General features: G+C 36.4%; 1 protein-coding gene across 8 annotated transcripts in view; it reads right to left on the reverse strand.

Moving 5' to 3' along the window:
* The window catches only part of CPLANE1 (ciliogenesis and planar polarity effector complex subunit 1), a 138,504-nt gene that overhangs the window by 105,018 nt on the left and 17,442 nt on the right, over positions 1-16,044 (reverse strand). For all 8 annotated transcript variants that reach the window (XM_081231049.1, XM_081231050.1, XM_081231051.1 and 5 more), the window contains exons 15-19: positions 13,830-13,994; positions 10,348-10,521; positions 6,366-6,594; positions 5,134-5,273; positions 2,081-2,298 (exon numbers count right to left, since the gene is read on the reverse strand). In XM_081231049.1, coding sequence (XP_081087175.1) covers positions 2,081-2,298; positions 5,134-5,273; positions 6,366-6,594; positions 10,348-10,521; positions 13,830-13,994 — 926 coding nt within the window. The remainder of the gene's footprint in view (positions 1-2,080; positions 2,299-5,133; positions 5,274-6,365; positions 6,595-10,347; positions 10,522-13,829; positions 13,995-16,044) is intronic.

The following is a 16,044-nucleotide window of genomic DNA, read 5'->3' on the forward strand; positions in this document are numbered from 1 at the left end:
CCTCTCCTACATAGCCAAATGATTCAAGGAGAGCTGATCCCATATCCCTAGCTGCCAAGGAAGGCCCTAGTCAACTGGCAAGCAGTACCTTGTATTAGCCCTAGCCAAGGTGTTTGATTTGAGGACAGGGAAGTGACCTCAGTCGGTCTTACAAGAGTAACTCTCAGTACTCTTGCTTGGAATGCTGGGAGAGAAATACTTTTACTGCTTTTCTTTCTCCCCTTCCCACTCCCTTTGACATGGACAAGGTATCCTTAGAAGCTACTGGCAGCTATCCTGCTCCCACAAAGGGAGCCAGCCTTAAACTGAAGCTGACACCTTAGAAAACAAACTAAAAGAAAGAGCCCAAGCCTTTGGTAACATAACTGGGCTTCTCAATTATGCCAGCCAATATTTACCAAGTTTTCTGTTACTTACAACCCAAAGGGTTCTAACTGATACAGAGGGACATTTAAGAGAAATCCTACCATTGGAGATTATTTTACTGAAAAATAATAAAATGAAATACTACTAAGGATAGTTACCAAACTAATATCAGCATAGCATATCCAAAAATATCTTAAATGCTATTTCTAATTCCTAAACCAACATACGGAAGACTCAGATACGAGAGGAAAGAGGAATTACTGAGAAATACCATGGACTACTTATTCTTTCCATTTGTAATATATTACACCTGAAATATCAACAAATGAAATATTTTAACCTACTGAAACGTAACTTGAAATATAACAATGAGAATACAGCAAATAAGTCTAAAAAAAGAAAAAGAAAAAAAGTTGCTAATTCTGGGCTTCCCTGCTGGCGCACTAGCTGGGGGTCTGCCTGCCGATGCAGGGGACGCGGGTTCGTGCCCCGGTCAGGGAGGATCCCACATGCTGCGGAGCGGCTGGGCCCGTGGGCCATGGCCGCTGAGCCTGCGCGTCCAGAGCCTGTGCTCCGCAACGGGAGAGGCCACAGCGGTGGGAGGCCCGCATACCGCAAAAAAAAAAAAAAGTTGCTAATTCTGAAAAAGTAGTAAAGAAACAATACCAGAATCAATTTAAACTGCTAATTGAATATTAAAACAATTTAAATGTAAATAATTTACATTAACACTTTAAATCCTAAAACCAGCTATGTTAAGATTTTCAATAAGAGCAGAGGAAAAGCTCCTGAGAGGAATACAGTATTGCTATTTATAAGACAGAACTATCAATTGAAAAGTGTAGGAGAAAAAAATGATCTTTCAAATCAAAGAAAAATCAAACTAAGTCTTTCAAAAGAGGCACAGACAATGAGATGAATAAAAGACTAAAATAATGTATGGCTTGGGACTTCCCTGGTGGTGCAGTGGTTAAGAATCCACCGGCCAATGTACGGGATATGGGTTCAAGCCCTGGTCCTGGAAGATCCCACATGCCACAGAGCAACTAAGCCCAAGAGCCACAACTAATGAACCTGCACTCTAGAGCCTGGGAGCTGCAACTACTGAGCCCACATGCCACAACTACTGAAGCCCGCATGCCTAGATCCCATGCTCCACAACAAGAGAAGCCACCGCAATGAGAAGCCCACGCACCACAACGAAGAGTAGCCCCCACTCGCCACAACTACAGAAAGCCCGCACACAGCAACGAAGACCCAACACAGCCAAAAATAAATAAATAAATAAATAATAATGTATGGCTTCTAAATTCTGACATTCTTTTTGCTACCCTAAACAAATGTTTATTTTTTAAAAATCTGGATACAGAGAAATATCTCTTAATTTTGTTTTATTATTGAAATAATTTTAACATTTATTGAATGCTTACTATGTGTCCTAGGCCCTAAAGTAAAAGCTTTTACAGGATATCTCATTTAATACTCTCAATAATGCTGTCAGAGGTACTATCATCTTCATTTTACAGATAAGGAAACTTAAACATCAGTTTAGTACATTGCCCAATATTACACAATAAATAAACAGCAAAGCTGGAATCCAGAAGTTAGCTTCAGAGCCTGCATTTTTAACTTGATGATTATTATCAAGTTGATTATTTTAAAAATTGGACAAAATCAACTTTAAGTTAATTAAAAGATTAAGCACTAAGCTTACTTCACTAAGAATAGCTGGCTGAGGACAATATAATGGAGGAGCTGGAAGATACAAGCCGACCGGCACTAAGCCCCACAGTCTCTGACTGAAGTCCTTGGCAGAGTTTATCAGAAGCTGAAATGTCTCTGAAAGAATATCTGCATCAGCCATAACTGCTGCTTTCAGTACTTCCTGCACAGAACCAAATAGCAGATCTGCATCTTCTTCTTCAATGGGATCTAGCAAATACACAATTAGGTAAAGTAGTTAAAATTTATATTATACTTTTCATGCTATTTTGTAGGATAAAATTTCATATCTGAAAAAGCTGATTGCCAAAAATGAACATATTGGTTGACATGCAAAACACCCAAACTTCTAGACAGAAACTTAATAAAGGTTCTCTTACTTTTAAAATTATAGGTAATCAGAGCACAAAGACTTTTCCAAAATTATACGAGACACTGTAATAATAATTATATAATAAAAATATTCTTGGAATATAGTCGTGACTCAAAAATAATAATAAAAGAAAAAAATATTAATGGGAAAAATAAAATGACAAGAAAGACTCCAAAATAATATACAACATTACATGAAGGCAGTAAGAGAGTAATTATTTTCTTTTTCATAATAGTCCATCACAGTACTTTTATAATAAAAAGGACTTGTGAAGCTAAAAAAAAACCCAGAAATATACAAAATAGTCATACAGTACAGCTTCAATTATATAAGTGTATGTATATATGGAGACATGTTCCAGAAGGCAAAATGCAGAGATGCAGGTGGCAGAATTGGAGACTTACGCACTTTTATATTAGGAAATATTTTAAGCATACTTCAAGGTATAGAATATAATATGAAAACACTCACGTACTGACTTTTCATCCTTGTCTGATATTAACATGTTTCCTACATTCAATTTCGATTAAAAAAAAATGTTGCAAATACAGCTGAAACTCCTTAGGTACCAATCATATTTCACTTCCTCTCTCCAGAGGTAGTCACTATCCAGAATTTGGTGTGGCTCTATTGAAACTCCTATTAGACATATGTTGTGTCTTCCACCACATTCTATACAAAGTTTAACTTCTCTTTCATATTTTCCAACTCTTTTCTTTATATCTATACATTTTTATCTCTCTATATATATTTTTGTGTGTGTGGATATATAGAGATAGATCAAATTCATTTTCCAGTTCACTAACCATCTGCTGAGTTTTTTTTGTTTTTAAATCAGTTTGTTGAGGTATAATTTACATACACTAAAATTTATCCTTTTTTTTTTTTTTTTTTTTTTTGCGGTAGGCGGGCCTCTCACTGTTGTGGCCTCTCCCCTTGCAGAGCACAGGCTCCGGATGCGCAGGCTCAGCAGCCATGGCTCACGGGCCCAGCCGCTCCGCGGCATGTGGGATCCTCCCAGACCGGGGCACGAACCCGTGTCCCCTGCATCGGCAGGCGGACTCCCAACCACTGCGCCACCAGGGAAGCCCTAAAATTTATCCTTTTTAAGTGTACAGTTCAATGAGTTTTGTTTGTTTTTTAAAATATTTATTTGACTGTGCTAGGTCTTAGCTGTGGCACGCGGCTTAGTTGTGGCATGCGGGATCCAGTTCCCTGACCAGGGATGGAATCTGGGCCCCTTGCACTAGGAGTGCAGAGTCTTAACCACTGGACCACCAGGGAAGTCCCCAGTTCAATGAATTTAGGCAAATCTATACAGCCTATAAGAACACTTTCATCACTCCAAAAAAGTTCTTATACCCTTTTGTTGTCAATTCCCCCCTTACTCCCATGTAACCATTGATCTGTTTCTTGTCCCTATAGTGTTGCTTTTTATAAAATCACATAAATGGAATCACACAGTGTGGTTTTATTTCTGAGTTCTTTCATTCAGCATAATGGTTCTTCAAGTCATCCATGTTGTTGCATGTTATCAGTAGTTTGCTACTCTTTATTATTTATTATTCCATTGTACAGATAAATTGCAATTTGTTCTTCCATCCACAAGTTGATAAGCATTTGGGTTGTTTCAAGTTTTTGGCTATTATGAAAAAGCTGCTATGAACATTCATATACAGGTTTTTCAGTGGACCTATGTTTTTATTTTTCTTGGGTAAATACCTAGGGGTGGAATTCACTGACTTCTTCTCTTTGTTTCTGACCCCTGGAAATTTCCCTTACTTTCTTTAAATCTTAGCCTTTAAATGCATATCTTTATATTTTATCTAGAAACACACTGTATCTATGTATTTACTGTGGGAGAGTTTTCAGATCATCTCAAACAATATATTGCCAGAACTGGAAGTTCAGACTGGGAATTTTTTAGTCCTTTTTTTCAAAATCAACTTTCATGTAGATACATTATCTTTTCATTTACTTAAAAAAAAAATTTGACAGAAAATTATCAAAGAAATTTTCAGTCTGATTTCCAAGTATTATGAATTCTTTCCAGAAAGAGAAGTTATAATTAATAAGCTCTAGGAATCTAGAGAAGTCTTACTCCTTAATGGAGACAAGCACTAATAAAACAAAACAGCTATCCTGGTTTTATCATTAAATATATGACTTTAAATAACAGACTTCATTATTTTTTGTCTAAATTTCCCCATCTTTAAAACAGACGAGTTTTATAGGGCTCCTGGGTAAATCTATACATTACATGTAATATTATATTATTTTTTTATAATACCACTCAGAACTTTTCAAATTAAAAGCAAAAAACAACTCTGATTTATGCATTAGGCAAGAGGTCTAAGTACGCCTCGACATCTGAGATTCTACGATTCTATGACTGCAAAAGAAAACAATCTATATGCAGCAAAATACCACTAGTATAAAGAAATGTTATGTATGGAAAATCAGAATATCATTCAGATACTGAACATTGTATTTTGAACTGCATCAGTTTGGGATGCTCCCATTATTAAGAATAAATAGCAAAATTTTATTTTTGATAAGCTTATTACTTCAAAGCATTAATATATGTGTGGGTACTTAAAAGCTTTTTAAAATACCATAAGCTTTATATTAATTAAGCTGATACATGTGTCGACCATACATAGGTAACACACCTGTAAACTGTTTGTATTTTGAGCCCATTTCATTTTTTGCTTCCAAAGAGGCTGGCTGACCTAAAAAACACTGCAGTTTTTCCTGGAAAATCTGTGCTGGAGTCATATTTAATGGTAGATTCAGACCCTTCTTCCTGGACCTGAAATCACATCAAATTAAGGGAAAAGAACACAAATTTTGAAAAAAGGAAACATACACACATCAAGAGCTAAACATGAAATTTTAAAGAACAGAGATATTCACTTTATTCATCCTGTATTTAGACAAGAAATAAGCAAGGAAATACTGTATTAAGGATAGTATTAAGGCTTTCCATAATTATGGTACTAATATATCTCCTCATCCTTACCTCCCACTGATGCCCTACATATGTACTCTATCCAAACCAAACCAAACTTGCTTTTGCCATATGCCTTTGCTCACATTTGGAATGTTCTCTCTCCCTACAGCTACTCAGTTTGTCAAGATCCCATCTTCCCTTCAATGCCTGTCTCAAATGACATCTCCCACATAAAGTATTTCCTGTCCTTCCCTCACTTGATATTACTGCTCTCCCTACTGTACCACGGGCACTTTTCTTACCATACTATGTAAATTGTAATAATGTTTTGTCCTATTTTCTCTATTAAACTATAAATGCCTAAGCATAGAAACTATGTACCATTTAAGTTTACAATCCACTAAAATACCTGGCATAGAGCTTGATACAGAGTTACTTAATAAATAAACATATATTGAATTATTGAATTAAAAAATATAGAAGACACAGCAATACCATAACCTTCAGAATAGTTAAAATATAGGGATTAGTTTGATTAGCTTAAAACTCAAATCCTGTTTGGGAAAGACAAACTTTCCCATTGACTATAGGCCCTTTGAGGGCACTACTAACAAATTAATGTGCTAAACATATGTTTTAACACCATAAGTAAGCCTCTGATCTGTCCAATACAGTAGCCACTAGCTGCATATTGCTTTCTAAATTTAAATTAATTAAAATTAGATGGAAAATCCAGTTCCTTGGTCTTACTATCCACATTTCAAGTGCTCAATAAATACATGTGGCTAGTAGCTATCAGATTGGATAGCACATATAGAATAGTTCCATTACTGAAAAAAGTTCTATTGGACAATGCTGAACTAAGGATTCCACAAAATGTGTAAATACCAGCAATGAGTGAAATAAAAAATATTTTAGATGACACCATCATACTTTCCTAAAAATACATACCTTGTGAAATTGCTATCATGTTTACAGAACAGTTGCAAGGCCACACCAATGGAAACAGACGTCTTCCAGTCTCCAAGTTTCTGTGCCAACCACACAGCTTCTGGAACCAGGCCACCAATAAATAATAACTCAAGGGCATATTCAACTGTCCACACATTAGAAAGATTCTGCGCTCTAACAACACTGGCCACCTTCGAGTGTTGCAGAGGAATAAGTCGAAAGGGCTGCTCTGTGAGTAAATTAAAGAAAATGGATTTTACAGTTATATATACAAGAACTCATATCTCCTTTTATAGATCTCTTCAATCAGTATTTCCTACACAAAACCACAACAAGGAAGATACATACAAAATGGCCTAAAACAATGCTTAACGTACTCTAGAATAGTTTTTTTAACATTGAACACTGTGTCTCTCTAGTGGGTCATGAAGCAAATGTCAGCATTCCTAAAAACATGAAACAGAGTAGACACAGAAACAAAAGAGACAGTATCAGAGGGCATTACACAAAATAAAGGTAAATAAGTAAAGTTTAATGAAACTTTTTGGTCAGATAATATAAACGTACACACACACGTAAATGTACCGGTCACAGTGTACAGTTTACTACTGTGGGCTGCTCTGAAATATATAGCTATTTTTCCTACTGCATTATGAAATCTGGAGGGCAGAGACTGCATTTTACCTGACTTTTCATGCCTCATAGTGCCATGGGATAAAAATCTAGTTTGAGGTAATACTCAAGCATATGAAATGTTCAATGTATTAGTGTTTAACAGAAAGTAGAAAACTGTGATTTTCAGTAATCCTGAACAAATGACAAGATTTCAGTCCGGCCTGAGATTAAATACAAAGGGTAATAATATCTTTCTCCCCAGCCTTCTGTATCTTTCCCTAATTAAAGTAACTTGAATGAGAAATTTGAAAATACTATGACAGAACTGTTATCTTTTAAAAAATACATATTGCTAAGATTTTCACTCACTCCCTCAAAATAAAACTGGTAATTAGTATCTGTAGGTTTTTGCTCCTTGAAATGAAATGATGAGTTTCTTATGTGATCTGCATAGGCTCTGCCCACAACAAGCACTAACATTTTAGCTCTTTGACAAAGATATGGAAAGAAAGGAAAAATTTAGTCAATTGATGACTGTTTGATTCTGCATAGGCAAACAGCCAGGAGATTGATGAAATTTTTCCAGTTTTTAATTTACTATGAGTAAGGCACTGTACCATTAAAAGAACTTGAATGATTTAATTTTCTGAAATTTTTACTGCTTTCACACAGCAAACATCATACCAAATAAGCAACTCAAATCCCCAGTACATTCTGCCACTAGTTCTGATTTAAAAGATTAACATGAAATATATTCTAAGTCAAGCCTGCTAATATCATTTTTCAAGACAGAGGGAGATTAAAGAAATTAAAGGATATATAACAAGTTTCAGATATTTAAATTTTCAACAATCATAGTCTAGTCTCGGGCATAGGAAAAGAACACAAAGTCTTCTCTCCTACTCTCTCCTCTAACTGGGAAGATATTTATGTAGGGAATAAAAAGGTGTGTCTCTGAGCTTTTATGAATGTCTATGAATCTGCCCAGAAACAATTCAATAACTCTGCCACTTTTCTTCACAAAGTGTGATAAATATCAGTCTCCCTTAGGTATGTAAAGTCATCTGTAAAGATAAAAATCATTAGCAAAGAGCAAAAGTCCTATAAATACTGTAGGACAGAAAGATAAGAAATTGAGATAAATCTTCTGAATATCAGGATTGTACCTTTTTTTTTTTTAGATTTTTCTAAAAACCACATGAGGGCTTCCCTGGTGGCGCAGTGGTTAAGAATCCGCCTGCCAATGCATGGGGCACAGGTTCGAGCCCTGGTCCAGGAAGATCCCACATGCCGCAGAGCAACTAAGCCTGTGCGCCACAGCTACCGAGACTGTGCTCTAGAGCCCACAAGCCACAACTACTGGGCCCACGTGCCACAACTACTGAAGCCCGCATGCCTAGAGCCCGTGCTCCGCAACAAGAGAAGCCACCACAATGAGAAGCCCATGCACGGCAACGAAGACCCAATGCAGCCATAAATAAATAAATAATATATTTTAAAAAATAAAAATAAAAACCACATGAGTTCTGCCTCTCTCCTTCAGTAAAATTATATGGATTAAGGATACAATTTGTTATCAGAACCATTATTACCAAAAATAGGGAGCACAAGTAGTAAATACCTCAGTTGTGACAAAATAAAGAGAGCTTAAATAAAAAACTATTGTAATAATTAGTGTCAAATGTACAAGGAAATAAGTAATATCCAACTGAGAGGGGTTCAGTCAGAGGAAAGCATAAAGGTCAGAGAAAGCAGCACAGGCTGTTCTCAGGGAGAAAAGGAGGGAGCGCCAGCTGAAACTGAGTTAGTGGCCAATGGAGACGGAAAGGGGAGAAGGTAGAGCCTGGAAAATCAGAGCACCTGTTTCTCTGTTTACACCAGTTCCCTAAGAGAAGCCATAATCAGGTCAGGGCCAACTTTTCTTCCCCAGGGAAGCAGACACCTATGAAAAGGAACCTCTAGACAATTTCCTTTCTGATCCTACCTTACATATAAGGCTCTCTAGGGTCTAGAAGCTCCTGAAAACCCTGATGACACTAGAGTCTAACACTACTGTTGAAGCACCCAAGTGGGTGAGGACAGTCCTCCACTCCCACCCACACCCTGAGAAAATTACATTAGAGTCCGAACACACAGTTCAAAATCCACAGTTCTGTGATTAAATCTGATGACCACTTGTTGCTACTTCTACTAAACTTCTAATTATATTACAACTTGTACTACTCTAATCTATGTGTGCCTTGTACCTGTTTATCGGTTCATGTTATTTCTTGCTTAAAGCCCTCCAATAACTTCCCACTGTACCTAAAATAAAATTCAGATTTCATACCCTGGCTTACATCACCTGGCCGTCTATCTCTGTCTTCATCTCACACCACTCTCTACCTCACCCTCTGTGCTCCAGCTACACCAGTCTTTCAGTTTCTCAGACACATCAAGTTTGTCCTTGCTCTAGAGCCTTTGCACAGGCTCAGCTTATAATGCTCTAAGTCCTATGCGTCCATGGCTGGCTCTTTCCTGTCATTAAGTGTTCAGCTTAAATGTCACCCCCGCAGAGAGCTCTTCCCTAAAGTCACCACCTCAACTACCGACTCAGTCACAATACATTTCTCTACTTCAGTTCTCTGCATAATAATTATCACCATTTGATAGATCTTTGTTTATATATGCATTTATTTAATTTTCTGTCTCAATCTATTAGATGTACTTCCATAAAAGAACAGGTATTTCATCTGTTTTGTTCATGGCAGTTAGGATAAATCTGTTCCAAATGTCAAGACAAGACAAAACTACAGATGTTTTCATATTATTAATTTCATATGGTGCAAGTTAATATATTTCCAGCACCTACAACACTACTTGACACATAGCAGGCACTAATAAAAATTATTGGAATGAATGAATATCATAGAAATCTGTGTACGTGTTTACTTCCATTAGGGTAGGGCAGTTACCTCACATAGATTAGGTACATTTTGACTCTATTAGTGAAATGATTAAGTAGAGCAAAGAAAATGATCCAAATAAAATTATAAAAGTAAAATGTCCAAATAAAATTAAATTCTAAATTAGCATACTCAAAATTTGTTACATTACCACATTTTTATAGCCCTTTTACTTTAAAAATGGAAACTTTATAAATGCCGATGTGTCCAAAATTTGCAATTTAAAAATACACATTCAATAAAAACAAGTCCAAAGCAATTACCTTTCTCAGATTATATTCATTCATAAATAGTCACTTGTGTATCTCCTTAGCGTTCAGGCACTGAGCTAGAACAGTTTTATTTCCATAGACTAATGATCACCGTATAATATGATTTTAAATATTACGTGCAAAAACAAGGGGAGAAGATTATTTGTTTACCTGTTTTAATATGAAGAGGAGGAAGAACATTCACGTGGTGAGGTGGCAAAATGCAAAGCAGCCGATTGGTGAAATAGGCAGCCATGAAGCGAGCCATGGACTGGATAACCCTCAGTGCCGCTTCAGGATGAACATTTCCAGTCACTCCAAACTCACAATGAGACTTCTCAGGAACTGCAGGATACACCAAATGACCAAAGGAGATTCTGATCAAACTATCAAAAGTAGTAATATTTAAGTTCCCAACATTATGCAAGAAGAAAATTATAATTACAACTTTTTTCTGAGATGAACACCCATGGCCTACACAAGTTAATTTATAATAGCTATCTACACTTCTTGAAGACAATAGAACAAAAATAATTAGCTCATAATTATGAGCACATACACTTAGGAACTCTTTTAACCTCAAGCTACTAGTTTTATCTAAAAACATGGAAGCATCTATACAAACAATCCAGCCATAATGGACTTGCAAGTTTAGCATTTCATTATTTATTTTCCCTTCTTTCTTCCCTTTCTAATTTTCTTTCTTTAATGAAAGGAGGCAGGGTTTACTACAAAGATAATCTGAAAAGCACCAGAGCAGTGATTCTTCATGCTTTTTTCTGTACCGTTAGGTCTGGATATTATGATATACTTCCATTAGTAAGAGTAAGTCCTTACCATAAGATTCTTCTGGGAGGTATGGACAAAAGGAACACGTGGAGTGGAGGGAGAAGGCAGGGGAGGGAGAGAGTTACATCACTATCTCTAGGGTGATTCTGACATAAACTAGTAGGAGCAAACATGTGTCATCCCTATTTGAAAATCAAAACTCAATAATATAAACTGGCATTCAGATATATGAAAATAAATAGTTAAAACTATTAAACACAGATAAATACTAAGTTAACATTAATTTTTATAAAATGTATGGCCCCGACAATGGCAAAGTATCTTTCTTTCTCAGAAGTCACTTGGGGGAATTCCCTGGTGGGCCAACGGTTAGGACTCCGTGCTTCCACTGCAGGGGTCCCGGGTTTGATCCCTGGTTGTGAGAACTAAGATCCCACAAGCCACATGGCACAGCCAAAAGAAAAAAGAAAAAAAAGAAAGGAAGTCACTTGGTAGGTATTCACAATAATATTAAGTTCTATATGTGTATGGCCATTTCTATCTTGTCACTTCTTGGAAGCTTGTGCCTGGTTTCCTCCGGACTTCACCCCATGCTCCTTATCCCTTTGCTGACTTTGCTTTGTATCCTTTCATTGTAATGAATCATAGGTGTGAGTACAACTATATACTAGGCCCTGTGAGTCCTCCCTGTGAATCCCTGACCGTGGGGGTAGTCTTGGGGACTCCTGACCCAGTAGGGATATGACTAATATACTCTAAACAATTGTCATTAAAAATTAAAACAAATACATTACAATAGGTTCAACTTATCTTGAAATTTATTATGTCATGACAATACTACTGAAAAAAAAAAAGAGTATCAGTCAGTTAAAAAGTCACACATAAAAAAAAAAAAGTCACACATAAAAGTCTTCCACCAGTCCTTTTGGAGGGAAATTTGACACCAGGCATCAGAAGTCTTAAAACCATGGATTCTCTTTGATCCTGTAACCTCATTTCTCAAAATTTAACCTAGAGATATTATTAGTAATGTGCACAAAAATTTATGTACACTACAGCATTATTTAAAATATCAATAGTAAATAGGTGGCACCAATCTAAAATGTGCAATAATGAGGAAAAGGCGTAATAGGTTTTTAAAAAGACTATTATTTACATTGGAAAATATTCATCATAATATTAAGTTTAAAAGATTACAAAACAGAATATACATATATAAATGTATATAGACAAAAAGTGGTAGAATTAAGTGATTTTATTTTCTTCTTTAAACCTTTCCATATTTCAAAATTGTCTAAAATGAACTTGTATTACTTCTGTAATGAACACAAAAATTTAAAAAGACAAATATCACCAAAAGTAAGAAATCTATAAACAGTGGCTGCATATGACATCACTTATATGTGGAATCTAAAAAGATGATACAAATGAACTTATTTACAAAACAGAAACAGACTCACAGACATCGAAAACAAACTTACGGTTACCAAAGGGGAAAAGTGAGGGGGAGGGATAAATTAGGAGGTTGGGATTAACAGATACACACTACTATATAAAAACTAGATAATCAAGAAGGACCTACTGTATAGCTCAGGGAGCTCTACTCAGTATTCTGTAATAACCTACATGGGAAAAGAATCTGAAAAAAAATGGATATACGTATAACTGAACCACTTTGCTGTATACCTGAAACTAACACAACATTGTAAATCAGCTATACCCTAGTATAAAATAAAAATTAAATTTAAAAAAATGCAGAGAAAATATGAATACCAGAATAAAAATGTCATGGTATTCTACCATCTATCTCACCTCAAAAAAAACAAAACAAAACAACAACAACAACAAAAAACAGTGGCTGAAGCCAAAGAAACTAACACTGTTCTGATAAACTAGTGAAAATCAAAGAAAGGGTTTTACGTAAGAGATGGGCCCCATTTCTCCAACTATTTTTAGAAGTCTTTGTAAACTAACTTCTTTTGATCACTATTTTCCAAGAGTAAAATGATGTTCTAAACCAATAAATAATCAGTTATTAGAAAAAAAACCAAAACAAACAAACAAAACTCCATTAGACTCATGAACTCCATTTAGAAAGTTCTGATACATTGAGCCTTTCTGACACATTCATACGCATAGTATACATCTAACGGTCTATGACCGTATAACCATTATAACTATATTATGTGTTCATTCATATATATCTTCTTTTTTTTTTTTTTTTTGCGGTATGTGGGCCTCTCACTGTTGGGGCCTCTCCCGTTGCGGAGCACAGGCTCCGGACACGCAGGCTCAGCGGCCATGGCTCACAGGCCAAGCCGCTCCGCGGCATGTGGGATCCTCCCAGACCGGGGCACGAACCTGCGTCCCCTGCATCGGCAGGCGGACTCTCAACCACTGAGCCACCAGGGAAGCCCCATATATATCTTTTACTCTGGTTACTGCTTAATTTAAATACACCTCTTTAAAAAGGACAATCCAAGTATTCTGCAGCCTATTAAGCAATTTTAAAAAGACTCAGAATACCTCAGAAAGTGATTTTCATCACTTTACTAAACAACCTTAAGCAACCATTAAAGAAAATATAAACATATCAAGGAAAAGTACTTGGGTAGCTGATATTATGTCTAACAAATAGGGCTGTGATACAACAATTGTATCAGTTCAGCAGGCAATTACTGCTAAGCCTAGAGACCCAAAGATTAAAAACAAACAAAAACATGATCCTTGCTAGTGAGAAGCTGACAGTCCAAAATTCACCACAACAGGGCAGAGCAACCAACTTTTATGTATAAGCAATTTCATATCTACACTTATAAATACAAATTACTAACATTAAACATACTGAGTTTTGAAAAGCATACCTGAACAATCTTCATTTTCTTTTACAGGTAGGTGGGACGATATCAGTATTTCTCTTACTAGCTGATCACATAATCCTTGAGCATCATTTAAATTATAGTTATACAGATGGCAGTACAAAAGGGAAAGATAATAGCGTATCTGAAGAAAACATATCCTTCTTCCTCCTTAAACAGGGAAGAATTACACTTACATTAAAAACATGTTAGCTAGGTAATGTTCTTGATCTGGGTGCTGGGTAGACAGGAATGTTCAGTTTATAAAAATTCATCAAGCTGTACATTCATGTTATGTGAACTTTTCTGCACCTGTTTTATACTTTAATAAAAAACAGGTAAGCAATATTTTGTTCTTTTTCATTTTAAGCTCTGAACAATTTTATTTTCTTTGATCAGGCCCTAGGATGACTAAGAATTTATCCAAAGAGAGGTGCACATCCTCCTCATCTTGGTACTAAGGTCCACTAACGACATCTATCTCAAGTACACATGGTATGAAACAGAGGGGAACATGCTAAAAATAAAATTTTTTTTAAACCACACAAGAAATCATACAAATATCAAACAGACAGTCAAAGAGACTTTCCAAAGGAGAAGAAACACTACCCAATAAGATAGGAGCCCCTGACCACTGCCTTCAAACATCTGAAGGGTGCTTAGGACTGAGACTGCTGGCTGCCTACTCCTTATCTATTCTTTCTGAGTAAATGAATTTTAATTTTATTTGAGGTTACAATGCACCCAGATCACAATTTCTTGCTAGATGTGGCCATGTGAAAATATGACAAGTTCTGAAGCGAGAGATAATATTGTATAGAACTGCTAGAAAAGCTGCTTAAAGAGAGGTAACTCAACTAGGAGGTACACCCTTTCTTACCCTTCCTGCCTTCCTCCTTTCTGTTAACTAGATTATGTACATGATGCCTGAGACTTCAGCACCCATCTTAACTGATGTAATGGCCTTGAGACTGGAAGCAACGCACTAAGCACGACGGTGCAGAAAAACTAAAGGAGCGCGAGTCCTTGATGAGACCACAGAAACACCGAATCAGCCCCAGCCTATCAACTTCTGGCCTCATTTCCTAAGAAAGAGAAATAAACTTCTTTCTTGTTGAAGCCAGTTATTTTCAGTCTCTATTACAAGAAACCATACCAACTGGATACAGTTGGAAATGAAATTAAATGAAAAGGTCTACAATGAGACTCACTATGAAAACTTTTCTTCATGAGAACTTATCACCTTGAATGCCACTCTTCTTCACCCAGTTGGACAATCCCCAAATCTGAGAACTACATTAGACTTCTCTACTCAAGTCCAATTGATCAAACCTCTTAAATGTCTGACAAATGTGACTTCTGTCCTCCAGTACTGTTGACGTTGCTTTGGTTCAGGACCTCCTCAAATAACTGTCTTGCTTCTAGGTAAAACCCACATCTCTACACCACACTCCTACAAATGGCCCTCCATAATGTACTAAAGTGATCTTTCCAAATGGCCTATATTTATTTGAAAAGTTCTCTTTATTACATAAAGTATCTTAACTGACCCCACTGTCTTCAGGATAAAATCTTAATCCCATGGCACTGCAGAATATCCTCCTTTATCATCTGTTCTCTACCTCTCACTTTAGCACTCGCCACCCTATCCTCAATATTACACACATATTTCAAATAATCTGGTCCTGTTAAAACTACCTGCAGTTTACCAAACTGCCATGGTTTCTCATGCCTTTTTGCTTTAGGAATGCTATATCATTTGTTAAACCATTCCCACTCCTTCAATTGGACAATTCACTCAATTTTAAATGTCAGCTCCTCCAGGTTTTCCCCAGACTGATGTTTGCACTCTAGCTCAGACTGTGTGCTTTCCCGGCACCTACCATAAAACATAATTAGAAACATGCTAGTTGTTTATATGATCTCTCCTCCAGATTGTAGGCAACTTTAGGGTAAACTTGTTTATTTCAGTTATTCCTATTGCCTAATACACATAGCAGGCCCTCAATAAATACCAGTTAAGTAGATAAATTAAAGAAACATACAAAGCCACATCAGTCAGAAAATAAATTTAATAATTGGCCAAACCTGACCAGGTAGTAGCTGCAGTCAAGGATAGCTCCAAGGTCACTAGCTGAGAACCACTGTCACCTTACTCATACCCTCAGCCCTATATCATAAAAGCTATCACCAGTTTCTAGAATCCACACCCCTAGATTCT

Source organism: Mesoplodon bidens (genome assembly GCF_964165515.1).
Source record: "Mesoplodon bidens genome assembly, chromosome: 4".
In the NCBI taxonomy this organism is placed as follows: Eukaryota; Metazoa; Chordata; class Mammalia; order Artiodactyla; family Ziphiidae; genus Mesoplodon; species Mesoplodon bidens.